Source organism: Rattus norvegicus, chromosome 8 (assembly GCF_021556685.1).
Source record: "Rattus norvegicus strain SHRSP/BbbUtx chromosome 8, alternate assembly SHRSP_T2T, whole genome shotgun sequence".
Classification (NCBI taxonomy): domain Eukaryota; kingdom Metazoa; phylum Chordata; class Mammalia; order Rodentia; family Muridae; genus Rattus; species Rattus norvegicus.
In genome coordinates, this window is record NC_141541.1 from 61,662,316 (window position 1) to 61,675,659 (window position 13,344).

At 40.3% G+C, this 13,344-nt stretch overlaps 2 protein-coding genes across 13 annotated transcripts in view; one reads left to right on the forward strand and one right to left on the reverse strand.

The window, feature by feature from the left end:
* Atm (ATM serine/threonine kinase) overlaps window positions 1–1,746 on the reverse strand; it is a 103,973-nt gene extending 102,227 nt beyond the window's left edge. For 4 of the 6 annotated variants that reach the window (XR_015626422.1, XR_015626420.1, XR_015626421.1 and 1 more), the window contains exon 1: window positions 1,644–1,746. The gene's annotated coding sequence lies outside the window, so the exon portion shown is untranslated. 6 annotated transcript variants of the gene reach the window in all.
* Window positions 1,747–2,125: 379 nt separating this feature from the next.
* Window positions 2,126–13,344, forward strand: part of Npat (nuclear protein, co-activator of histone transcription) — a 37,637-nt gene continuing 26,418 nt past the window's right edge. For 5 of the 7 annotated variants that reach the window (NM_001434409.1, NM_001108147.2, NM_001434410.1 and 2 more), the window contains exons 1-2: window positions 2,126–2,267; window positions 10,188–10,306. In NM_001434409.1, the coding sequence (NP_001421338.1) occupies window positions 2,231–2,267; window positions 10,188–10,306 (156 nt within the window). In that variant the 5' untranslated portion in view covers window positions 2,126–2,230. Of the gene's footprint in view, window positions 3,985–10,187; window positions 10,307–13,344 lie in introns of all 7 variants that reach the window. The other 2 variants (NM_001434411.1, XM_087561959.1) reach the window with 2 other exon arrangements.

Here is a 13,344-nt window from a genome sequence, read left to right on the forward strand (position 1 = left end):
GCTAGCCTGGACTAAAGAGTGAGTTCCAGGACAGCCAAGACAACAGAGAAACCCTGTCTTGAAAACAAACAAACAAACAAACAAACCAAACAATGGTGGGTGGCAGAACCAAAGCTACCCAACTAGAGTAAGAGAGCTATCAGGTGAACAAACGGTACTGAGATATTAAAACAGGTAACATAGGTCCAGCTCCCAACATTCAACCGAAAAAGCTTCCTAAGCAAAAGCCCCTGAACTAACTGACAGAATCTTCCATTTGAAGGTTCAGTCAGGTTGATATGTTTTGACAATGATAATTATATCTCACCTTCCCAGATAACCCCACCTCTGGCATGCTAGTCTTGGCTAGTGGTAAAAAGCACTGGGGCTCAGTCAGGTATGGCAGTACTATATTCCCAGCCTGAGGTCCCACAACTGTGAGTTAGGGGCTAGCCTGGGTTGCAAAAGGATGGGTTCTATGGTCAGGTTGTATTGTTCCAATCCAGGTCCATTCAATTAACAGTTATCCAACCTGCAACATGCTGGTTAACCTCACAAATCTGTTTTCCGGATGCTAAATAAGAAAAGGATACCAGTATTTACCTAAGAGAGTTCATTCATCAGGCTGGAGAGATGGTTCAGTGGTTAAGAGCACTGACCGCTCTTCCAGACAGACCAGAGTTCAATTCCCAGCAACCACATAGGGTGGCTCACAACCCTCTGTAATGAGATCTGATGCCCTCTTCTGGTATGATTAAAGACAGCTACAGTGTACTTAAAGATAATAAATAAATAACTTTAAAAAAAAGTTGACAGGAGTTCGTTCATGTTCCTCCCCCCCACACACACACTGAACAAATGTTCAGTATTACTGTCATCCTGTTACTGTCTTCTCTTCCGATCAATTTACAAATCTATTTTCTCCTCTTCTTGCTCTCATCCCTTCCTATGGTTTCAATACACTGGAGACTGCAAAATCCGTTACCACTCAATAACAAAAGCTCGCTACACTTTGTGCCTTTCATGCACTTCCTTTTTTCTTAAAGCTTCCCTACCATCTTGCAGAACAATTTACACCTGGCGAGGTCTAGCGCAAAGTTGATTCTTTCAGGCTCAATTTCCACAGAAACAGTCCTTCCTCGGCTAACACGGTTTTTTTTTTTTTTTTTCCTATCACATTACCGCTCTGAAAGAGTAGTTGTCTAATAATCTGTGCCAGATTGGGGTGGGGAAGGAAGAGCAGGTAAAACATTTTAAAAGGCTCTTAGGGGTTGCCACTTACCTCACTAAAAGACAGCACAGGTAATACAACTGGCAATAAGAATTCGAACTCTCGAGGCTGTGATTTCCTAGCCAGTGCTCTTAACTACGAACAAATGCAAACCTGTAGCTTAAATAGAAATAAACGGTCTGAGACTAAAGTGTGAGATAAAAAAAAAATCTCCTAGGTCGACGAGAACCCTTAAGGTGACAGGAAAGAGAGACGCGTAGAAAGGAAAGCTCAGGCTCATGCCAACTAAGGTCTGCAGAAAGTAGGAGAAGATCATGGCCGTCCAGCAAAGAAGGGGTAAGAGGCGTCCAGAGCCATTCGGAAGCTGAGGAAAGATGGGGTCTGATGAGAATTTTCCCTCACAGAAGCCCGAGCGTTCGTTCCTCGCTCCTACCGTTGCATTCTGGCTGCCAAGGCAAACCCAGGTCGCTTCGCTTTTTCCCGCGTGCACGGATCTAGCAGCTGGTTCTGCAAGCTCGCCTTCCCGCTTCCGGTTCAAAAGCGGCAAGTTGGTACCGCAAGGGTGCCCCACAGGAAGAATTCAGCTTGAGTCGCTGCACCACTGCGCTTGCGCCTAGGGATCACGAGCTTCCCAACTCAAAACACTCGCTCCCCTCAAAACATTCAGCGGGCCTGAGGAAACGCGCCTGCGCACTGCGCACCAATGGCGCTCGACCTCGCTCCGGCAACTCCGCCCAGGGGCCGTCGCTCCCACACCCGGCCACCGGGTCCTCTCTGGCCCCAACCTTCCCCAGACGGAAATGACGACGATTCCAAGGATTACGGAGGCGGGTTTCATTTCGGCGCCTTTCTGTCTCCCGCGGAAGCGATTGGTTGGAGTGGCACGAAAGAGGCGGGACAAATTGCCGCGGGTTCAGCACCGCCAGTGGAACCGGGAGATGCGGCGGCGCCGGGACTGTCGCCGTGTTTGCTCTGAGTTGAGTCTCGTCCCTTCAGGCGGCTCCCTGTGCAGCTCGGATCATGCTGTTACCCTCGGATGTAGCCAGGCTGGTATTGGGTAAGCGCCGGCCCGGGAGGGCGGGTGATCGGACCCGGCTGAGGGGACGGAAAGACTAGGGGCTGGGGGGGAGAGTTGTCCCGGGTGGGGAAGCTTTGAGGAGTGGTCTGCTCGCGTCCAAGTTCAGGCTAGCGGAGAGGCTTGGTCCCTCGGCGGCCTCGGACATTTGAAGCTTCCTTGGTGTGGGGATGTCCCTTTTCACCGTGCTGCGCGATGGGGGCAGCCGAAGAGAGAAGGAAGCTCGGCGTGGAACACCTGGGGCCTGGATTCCGAGGCACAGCCAGGCCCGCTGGGACACCTGAAGGATTGTCGTCTGTGTGATGGACGGGGCTGTGTGTCCCCCCCACCCCACCCCACCCTTTCCCTTGTCAGAGCCGGGACTGATAAAGGGAAAAGGGGGAGAAAACCCCGCTTCCCCGGCCGCCCAGTGTTGTGGACTTTACGACGCCCTTACCCATAACCCGACCTTAGCACTAGGAATTTGGGACACAGGGAGGTCTCCACACTTCTGGCCCACCGTAGAGGCTTGAAACGCCAATTGCATATTTCAGAACGGCAGTGTGTCGTGTTCTTGAGCAGATATTTAGGAGGTACGACAACTGACTTCTGGCTGCACACGTTCTAGCCCTCGTTTTCCTCCATTTTTGAAAAGGGCTTGTTCATAGACCACTGGTCGGTCGGGGAATACTGTCTACGAGAAAGACTGTTTTCGTTGTTTGTCCTTTGAAATAATAAAACGGATTGTACTGCATGGATCAAGAGACTCTTAGGCTCAAAACTGAACAGTGACTTTGAAACATTATTTGCGACATCTTTAAAAGAAAATGGTCAGAGTATGAGGAATCCTTCCATAGTTTCCAAAGCCGTTACGAACATTTGCTTTGTGCCCTATCCAAAAAAATAAAAATTGCACGTTTGGCAGGACATATTTAAGAGGCTCTGAACGGTGAAACTTAAACACTAAAACTAATGTTTTGAATGTTTAATTTTTTTTCTACTTAATCAGACTTGGGTAGTTAACCTAAATTTATACCTGTGATTTTTAAAGTTAGCTTTCTTGTAATTCTTAAATTTATTAGGCTCATAAGAAAACTGATGAAAAGTAGACCCACAGTGTAAATATTTTTTCCCCTGTACGTAGTGTGTAGGTAAGAACTGCGACTTTTAGCAGTCTAATGATCCAAATAAAATTCCTTGATCCAAGCCTCAAAAATGGCTTCTTGAATTTGGCAGTATGAACATTGTAAAAGTAGATAATTAATATGAGTTTTTTTCCGTTTTTTTTTTTCTTCAGATTTTATGGGATGTTTAACAGCAACCCAGATTTCTCTCCATTAGATACCAGTAGGATGTCATTCCTAGCTGTAAGAAAGGGGGTAGGGAGGGGCTTTACACACTTTTACACACTGTCAGCATATCCCCTGAAGAGAAAGCCCTGCCTTGTTAAAACCTTAAGGAAATGACAGGATCTTCCTAATTGGAATAGTTAGGTTTGTGTCCCACTAACACGCTGTAACTTTGTCTCTTAATGCCTGGAAACTCTCGTTAAAAAATCATCTTTGTTATTCAGATTCCGCTTTCAGTGCCTTGAATTCCAACTCGCCTCCCATTCTGTTTTGGAATTGTGATGTCTTTCCATATGCTCTACTTGGAATTCATGTATATTCTTTTGCAAACATTGCTGAAGCATCTCAAAATGGAATCACTTTTGAGCTTGGTATATAAAAAAACCTCTACCCCTACTCTCAATTCTGTGATTTAGTATTATCTTTTTATATATAGGTACTCATCGATATACAGGGTTACTGCTTGCTCTGGTCCTTCTGTGGTACCCCCTTACCATCTTTACCCCCTGTCTTTTGATTGCCTATGGTTTTTGTTGTTTTGTTATGTTCCAAACACTGCCAGTTTTTTAAGCATAAGAGGAAAGGTAATTTCCCTTAGCATTCACTTCTTTATTCTTCTTACCCTTTAATACCAAAACATTTTTCTAAACTCCATCTCACATTGCCCAATGCCCTATGTCACCAAATAAAACCTAGTAAAACCGCTTATTACTTAGTAACCTTACTAATTCACTTTCCTCTAATTCTTCACCTTACTGCAGCACTGAGTAGTCACCTAAATGCACTATTCAACCATAGCCAGCTATTTGTTGCCTCGATGGAATTTGTCAAACTATTGTAGAGACCAAAATACATTGTTTGCTGCCTCTGGGTCATCAGTTTGGCTTTTACTATTATGTCATAGGAAATGCTCTGTGGAACTGATTATACCCAGCCCCATCTTTTCAATATTTGCACTAGGTTGGAGCATACTAAGGTACTTAAGCTTTTCTAAATATTATATATTCCTTTTCCCCTGTATTCCTAATATACTTGTATTAAAGGTTCAAGTCAAGTGTGGTATCAGAAAGTTCTTTCAGTAGCTAAGGTTGGTAATTTCTCAACTGTCCTATTAAAGTAACTTTGTTGGTGGGTAGAGATTTTGCAAAATTGATAATTATAGCAATTGTTAAGCTTATGGTTTAGTAGTATTAATTACTACTCTCTACCTCTAAATTTTCTTTCTTCTTCCTAAACTAAAACTTTCTTATTCAGTATTCTTTATCTTGGATTCAAGCAAGAGTTTTTGCATTCAAGCTTCAGAGTTCTTAGGGACTTCAAAAATAATAAATTCTGTGTGTAAAAGGAGCACTTTCATGATTAAAGGGTTTAGTTTTTGTTTTTGTTTTTTCAATTTAAGTAGGTTAGTTTCTGTATGTGTGGCATCCATTTAGAAAACAGGCACTAAGTTGTACGTTTAATGTGATAGGATTTCATGAGAAACTTGGTTACACAGGTGGTACAAAAGCTTTGTAGCTTATGTGATGAGGGAACTCATAGGTTAGTTAGCACAGCAGGAAGCCATGCTAATCCAGGAGACAAGGCAATATAAAGCAACCCAGAGGCAGCTACGTGGAAGAAGAAACTGAAGACTTGCCTGATCTGTCTAGAGTCAGAGCAAAGATTCTTGAGACAATCAGGGAATAAGGCTTCTTCCTCCTGAATTCCAGTCTGATACAAGCCCTTGCACTTTTGGCGAACTTAGTCAGAAGCTAGCTGACAGGTGAGCAGAGTAACTGCCTGTTTGAAGTCTAGCTTCTTAAATAGAGTCCTAGAAAATAAAGAATTGCTTTAAGGGCAAACAGGACCAGTACCAACATATTCTTAAGAGATCAGGAGCTGGGGCTGGGGATTTAGCTCAGTGGTAGAGCGCTTACCTAGGAAGCGCAAGGCCCTGGGTTCGGTCCCCCAGCTCCGGAAAAAAAGAACCAAAAAAAAAAAAAAAAAAAAAAAAAACAAGTAAAGAGATCAGGAGCTATTGGTTTTATTTTCATTTATATTAAAGACTGATATAATAAACATTCACCAGAATGCAATTGTGATCATCCCGCATCTTGAATAATACCTGCACTCACTGTTGACCCTTGAAGTGTTTCATGTTTATGTTACTTTATTTTTAATCTCTCATGTGTGTGCATGAACCCATACTACATTTTGGGTGTGTGGAGCTCAGAGATATTCGATTTCTTGGAGCTGTATTTGCAGGCAGTTGTAAAACACCTTAAATGGGCACCAGGAATTAAACTCAGATCCTTTGGAAGAGTGATAAACACTCTTGACTGATGAGCCATCTCTCCGGACTGGTTTTCCATGGTTCTTAACCATTTTGTCTTTTCTGTTGAAGCTTGTTAAGTATTCTTAGGTTTTATTCAGTACTCGAACAGGGCATCATCCCCAAACAAATTCCTACATACCTGCTGTCATTACTTTGGGACAGACGTATCACTCCCTTGACCAATAATTCTCCATGAGTAGTAGTAAATTCTTAAGTCTGGATCTTCCCATAAACCAAGCCATTCCTATTTTCTCAATACTTTTAGCTTTTCCTAAGTTAATCTCTTCTAACCCCATGCAAATTATAATTTGTGGGTCAAAGCTATACATCTTATGTTTGTAGATTTAATACTACAAGACACTGTTACTTAGTAAGAACTTATTCCTTACATTTATATTCTTTCAAGGATATGAAAGCATCAGTATTGGGCGATCAGTATGTGAAGGAGATGTTTACAGAAGTAGAGCTTTAGTTCTTGCTTTCTTTAGGATCCTTTTTGTCTTTCCCTAAAATGCCCAAGCTCTTAGAATGTTCCCCAATATATTGATGCCCCTTGATATAGTTAGGATTTTATCTGTCATGTGACTGGTTATGATCAGATGGCCAATCAGATGGTGGATAGGCATTTTTGTAGCACATAACCAGTTAATCTTATAAACAGTGGCATCATTGAACATTTTCAGGTATTTTCTCCATTGGTTTTGAGCGCTTAAGACAAAGTAAAACAGAACTTAACAAATTTAAGCAAGATTAAAGCTCAAATTTTATCAAAGCATATTTTAAGAGTAGAACATAATGTGTCTCAGATATTTCTAGATGGCTATATATTTCTATAACAAAAGAAGTAATATAGCATTCTCACAGAGCCTTTTCTCAAATACACTATGCAAGCTTGCAGTGTATCATGTGATATTATTTTCCCAAGGTATGCTAGCACAATTGGTCATATATTTTACTTGAGAGTGTGGAAAAATTATATTAAATTCTGTCTAAGGCATTGCTTTTCAACCTTCATTTTGTTGTTAGACCCTTTAAGGAGTCTTTGGAATTTTTTTTAACCACCTTTCCCACAAATATTTTTAATGTCACAAACTGTACATCTTATATTAGATATATATCTCTTGTATTGCATAAAAATGAGGTTTTCCTATTTCTCTCAGGAGCAATTTCTATCCTTTTAGGATGATAACACTTCTTAGGAATGTGTGTTCTCCAGGAAGGAAGACTGTTTAGGAGTTCTATTTCATAACGACCACCTGTCACAAGTGTCAAGTGACCGAATACATCTAGGTGATTAATGCTTTTAGAACTCTTTACAACGAAAAAAAAAAAAAAAAAAAACATTTTTAGTGGATCTAAGCCAAATCCAAAACCTGAAGAAAAAATTCCAAGTACCCAGATTCCAAGGTGATTTCTTCAGTGGTTTACTTAATGTTTTAAATTTGTGTTCACAGAATCCTATTGCCACCTCATTCATTCCAAATAATACTTTGGGAAAACTGAGGTATCTTTTTAAGCTGTTTATATTTCACAAACAGGAAACGGCTTTTTTGCAGTTGAATTTTATTATTTTGTGTAAGAGACAAAAACAGCAGCATGTGACAGTGGCTGTGCACATGTGTGGCAGTCAGTCAGAAGATAACTTTCAGGAGATGGCTGCCTCCTTCCGCCATGGACTCCGGGGTTCACACCAAATCATCAGACTCGCGGAGCAGATGCCTTTAGCGGCAGAAGCTATCTTGCCAGGCCAGTTGTATCATTTTAATTCATGTAATTTGCAATATGATTTTCAATGATAGCAATCTTAAAGTAGGGATAATCTGAAATAAAGGGTTTGTTTGGAGGTTTTGCCAGTTTTGGTTTGTTTTCGTTTATTTGTGTGGATTTTTTTGTTTTGGGTTTTTTAAATTTTTCCTAATGCTTCTTATGCTCCAGGAAATATTTGAATATTTATTTGTTTTTCTTCATATAAGTTAGAAGTTAGAAAACCTATTTCACCTATTTGTGGACTACAAGAAGAAAGTGATAAGTTAATTCCTGAGCCATAATGGTTCCTAAGAGAGGACTTGTTTTGTGCTCTTCCCATTTTTAAAACTCATGTGGCGGGGTTGGGGATTTAGCTCAGTGGTAGAGAGCGCAAGGCCCTGGGTTCGGTCCCCAGCTCCGAAAAAAAAAGAAAAAAAAAAACAAAAAAAAAAACAAAAAAAACTCATGTGGCTTTGTAGGCCCTTATGAGGGTTGTGTTTAATTTTATTTATTTGTATGTATCCAACTGTTTTGACTGTGTGTATCTGTACTATATGCACACAGTGCAGAGGATCAGAAGAGGATGTTGAGGCTCCTGGAACTGGAGTTAAAAATGGTTGCTAGTCATAGTCTAGGTGAAGATCTGAGCGCAGTCCTCTGAAAGAGCTGCAGGTGCTCTTGGTCAAGCTCCCACTTTGCTTCTGTTTGTTTGTAGTTAGAACTGAGTATGTGCATGTGTCCAAGTGAGGAGACTTAAAAGTTTAGAATAGGAAGAGGCTTTAGGAACCATTTATTAAAGCTAAGAAAATGTTTCAGTCATTATATTTACCAGCACTGAGATAAATAAAATATACTTAGGCTAGAGAATGTAAGGGGTTGCTTACAGTTATTGCATATTGCAGGAGATTTCCAACTGTAGGCAAAGGGAATATAATAAAGGATTTTTTTTTTTTTTTTTGGTTCTTTTTTTCGGAGCTGGGGACTGAACCCAGGGCCTTGCGCTTCCTAGGTAAGCGCTCTACCACTGAGCTAAATCCCCAGCCCCAATAAAGGATGTTTTATGAGATTAATTTGAAGGGTGGAATGGTCAGAGAGCTACAATAAAATTAGGATGCGACAAGTAAAGCTCCACAGAGTATGTTAGGAGTTTATAGTGGGTTCTTCCCCTGCAGTGTATAATTGACACGCTAAAATTCGGGGGACTTATATTTCTTTCTTTTTTTTTTTTTTTCTATTTTTCGGAGCTGGGGACCGAACCCAGGGACTTATATTTCTAATATGGAATAGGACCACTAATTCCAACAAAAAGCACATACTGATAACAGGCACTCTCAGCTTCCCCATCCTCTGATTACCTGCTTTTATGTGTGAATTTGCTGTTTATGGACATCACACATAATTGAAATACTGTGGCTTTCATGTCTAACTTCATTTAGCATGCTTTCAAGAGTATTCAGGTCATGGTGGGTGTTTCGATTTTTGTCCCAGTGTATATTGGTAAAATCAAGTTCTAGTTTGATTTCTAGGATCTACAAGGTAAATGATATGCAATTTTTTTTACATTTTAAAAGTTGTTTTGCTTTATCAATGGTATCCTTATTAGCATAGAAATTTGAAATGTCGATATTCAGCTTGTCTCTTTCTTTGGTTGCTTGTGTTTCAAGTGCTATACTTGAATATATCAATGTTTAATCATTATATCTTTGTTCAATCCGAGGCCAAAAAAATTACTTCTTTCGTTGTTTCTGTTTTGAAACAGTTTTATAACCTTTGCCTTTACAGCTAGGTATTTGATTTTAGGGGAGTTAATTTTTTAATATAGTGATGTTTGGGGACCAGCTTCATTTTTGCAAGCAGATATCAACTCGTGACAGCATGAGTTACTAAAAGACTATTCTTGCTAGGTGGTGGTGGCTTATACCTTTACTTCCAGAAGACAGAGGCAGAGAGATCTCTTGAATTTGAGTCCAGCCTGATCTACAGAGTGAATTCCAGTACAGCCAGGGAAACACAGAGAAAGTCTGTCTCAAACAAACAAAACTTCTTTTCCTCCAATGAGCTATTTTGATAACTTTAATACAGAGCCAAGTGGTTACCAACCTTTAGCCCTCACTTATGGTTGGAGTTCTTATTGGAATTAATATCAAGAATATCCTTCTGACTTAACACAGTGTAAATAGATCTCTCTTTGATTCGATGAGACATGAAGTGGCTGGTCAGATAAGTGATGCTAATGGAATGTGGATTTGGGTAATCCAGTAAGCATGTGTCTCCATCCGCTCACCTAGTAATCGTGGAAGTCGGAGTAGTGGAGTGCACGTACTCTTTCTTTGCTGGTTTCTTCCCCGTGGCCATTGCTTTATGCTGCAACACAACTACAGAAAGGCTGTAGAACAACAGCATGTTTTGCTGGAGACTCCACTTGGCTTTCCTACATACTCTAGCAATTTTAAGAGCTTCTTACCAAAAGTACAGAGTTTACTGAAAGTGTTCAAACTTCTATTCTTCATTTAGGTTACTTACAACAAGAAAACCTCACATCTACTTGCCAGACTTTTATTTTGGAAAGTTCAAATTTAAAAGAATATGCAGAACACTGTACTGATGAAGGTTTTATTCCAGCCTGCTTACTGGTGAGTTACTTACTCCTTTCAGGAAATGTTCATTACTAACCTACGCAGAAGACTAAAGCAGAGCCTTAACGTGAGCTTTTGAAGGAGGCACCATGTGTGCCATATGTCTGCTGTCCTGATTGGGAACCTAAGATAATTACAGGATCACTTGAGCCCAGGGATTTAGGGACAGCTTGGGCAACATAACAAGACCCCTGTCATTCATCAGCCAAGCCAACTTTGGCAAAAAGCTCCATGGCTTATCACTGTCTAATTCACATAACTGAGAAACAGATTTAGCCAGGTGGTATACATCTATAATGCAGGTTTTAGAAAGCTGAGACGGAATGATTATTATTACTTTTAGACCAGCTTGGGCTACACAGGAAGACCTAATAAAAAAGTTAAATTAAAAGATTACTGTCACCTCTTTTTGTAGGTATACAAATATAAAAAGAATACTCTGGAATTACAGTTTTTCATATGGTACTAGTAGTTGTGTTAAAGATGGCTCCTTAGGGGGTTGGGGATTTAGCTCAGTGGTAGAGCGCTTGCACGCAAGGCCCTGGGTTCAGTCCCCAGCTCCGGGAAAAAAAAAAAAAAGATGGCTTCTTGGTGGAATTTTAACTATTAATGATCATTTTTCTATAAGAAGTCTAAAAGAGTCTACAAAACTGAAGTTTACCAAGGACACGGGATAGAAAATATGCAAGATTCCACTCTGCTTTTACATACCTGCAGTGAAGACAATGGCCAGCCAATATCTGCATTTTATACCTCCCTGAGTTCCAGGGAAGTTGGGCATCTACCCTGCCCCACTTAAATGAGGAAACTTGCAGCTCTGGAAAGTTAACGCCTTCATGTTAAAACCCAGGGCTAGACAGTGGCAGAGCCAATGCAGGATGGTGTGGTCCAGTTAATGGCACCCTTCTCAACACGTCACCCTGCCTTTGTGCTTTCCGTGTTTTTCTATGAAGAGAAAGGAGGGAGGAGAGACTGGGCTTGGTTCTGAAAGCTGCTGCACATACTGCAGACGAGTGGGGTGTGCACAGCACTGTTGTTCCTGGACTCTGAGGCCAGTGGCCTCTGTCTTCACCTAGAAGGAAGGGACAGTTATTTCACTTTTTACAGTACCTAATTATAATAACAACAAACAGAGTGCTTGAGTAATCTAGCAAAACATATGTGTGATGTTTGCTAAGATACACAACTGTCTTTTACTGGAGTTCCTTGGGATCATATTCCCTCGTTTGGCTTTCTTAGATGTTTGTATACCCAAACAAAAATAAAATAAATCTCGAAGAGTCAGAACACTATATATCATTTTAAAGTGTCAAGATTAAGAAAAAAAACTGGAAAACTCACATACCAGAAGAGACTAATGAAACATAATGCTTAAGTATAATCTAGAATTCTAGATTCACATTTCAAGAAAACTTCAAATGCTGAATAAGTTCCAGTACGTTTAGGGCTGATAAAAGGATTCTGTTCTTATAAGATGCCAATACTGTAAGGAACTGAGAATAGGCTACTGAACTTTGAACTGTCTTTAGGCTCTTCATTGAATTTTAAATTCTAAAAACAAAAATCTTGAGAAAAGTTAAATTAAAACTTAAAAAGTACAGAAAGGTAGATACTCATGTCCCTTTTTAAAGACTTTTTTTTTTAATATGTGTATTTGTGCATGTTTGTGTAAGATTATACACACATGAATACAGGAGCTCTCAGATCAGAAGAGGGCATCAGATCTCCTGCAGTTGGAGTGTTTGGGTAGTTGTGAATTGTCCAATGTTAGTGCTGGGAACTGAACTTGGATCTCTGAAAGGGTAGTATGCTCTCTTACCCTCTGGACATCTCTCCAGATAAGTAAACTGAGATGCTAAACATTAAACCAAATCCACAATGTTCTTATAATTCATAGCAATAGATCTTTACTGTGTTACTTTCTCTTAGTATTTTTCTTAGTTTGTTTTCAGAACAGTAGTGAAGATAAGAAATAAAATGGCATGATAAAAAGAGAAGGAGGGGAAAGGGATATTCGGTGACAATGACTTCATTCATCCTTGTACTGAGAGGCCAAAGGGAAGGGATATCTGTCTTTACCAAATCAGTGACTCTCAACCAGTGGATCGCAACACATGGGGAGCTGTCAAACAACCTTTCACAGGAGTTGGCTAAGACCCTCTAGAAACAGCTGTTTACATTTTATTCATAACTAGCAAAATTACGGTTAATAAAGTAGCAATGAAAATAATGTTATGGTAGAGGGTCACTGCAACATGAGGCACTGTATAAAGGCTCACAGTGTTAGGAAGGTTGGATGATATCAGTGGAGATGACTGTTACTATACAGAGGGGAACCATTTCTTTAGCCAATCATTTAGCAATAACTAGTTACTGGTTATTATTAGGGGAAAAACACAGGGAGTGATTACTTAGGTAAATCTCCTGCCTTCTCAAGCCTTATGGTGGGGAAATAGCCTCCATCTGAGCTATATCCCAGTTTCTTTTTACTTCTTTGAGTTGGGATCTTTCTAACTTACTTGAGCTGGTCTTGAACTTTCTCTGTAACTCTGATAGAACGTGAGTTTACAACCCTTGTGCTTTACCTTCCCGAGTACTTAGGAAAACAGGCCTATACCATATGCCTTAATCTCCCAGTACCAAGGAAGCCGTGACCCGCCTGGGATTTATAGTAAGACACACACACAAAAAAAAGAGTGTAGTGTTGAAAGTTGAGCCGGAAATGGAACGTAATTGCCACAGTTATATATATGTCTTCAATATTGTTTAAAATAAAAGTTTTATACTACGTCTGCTGTCAGTTTCTAGGTATTTAAAGAAATTGTTGCAAGCTGTTACTACTTTGAAATCAGAACTCTTGGCTCCCAAATCCTTGCTCTTTTCTAACCTTAAGTGTATGATTATGCTGTTACAACAGAGTACTCGTGAATCGTAGTCCTAAGGAAAGGAAAGGAAAGGTGTGTAGGTATACTGACAGAAACAGGAACAGAAATGTCCTGCTCCTTAGGAAGAAGATCTCATACACTCGTTTTTAA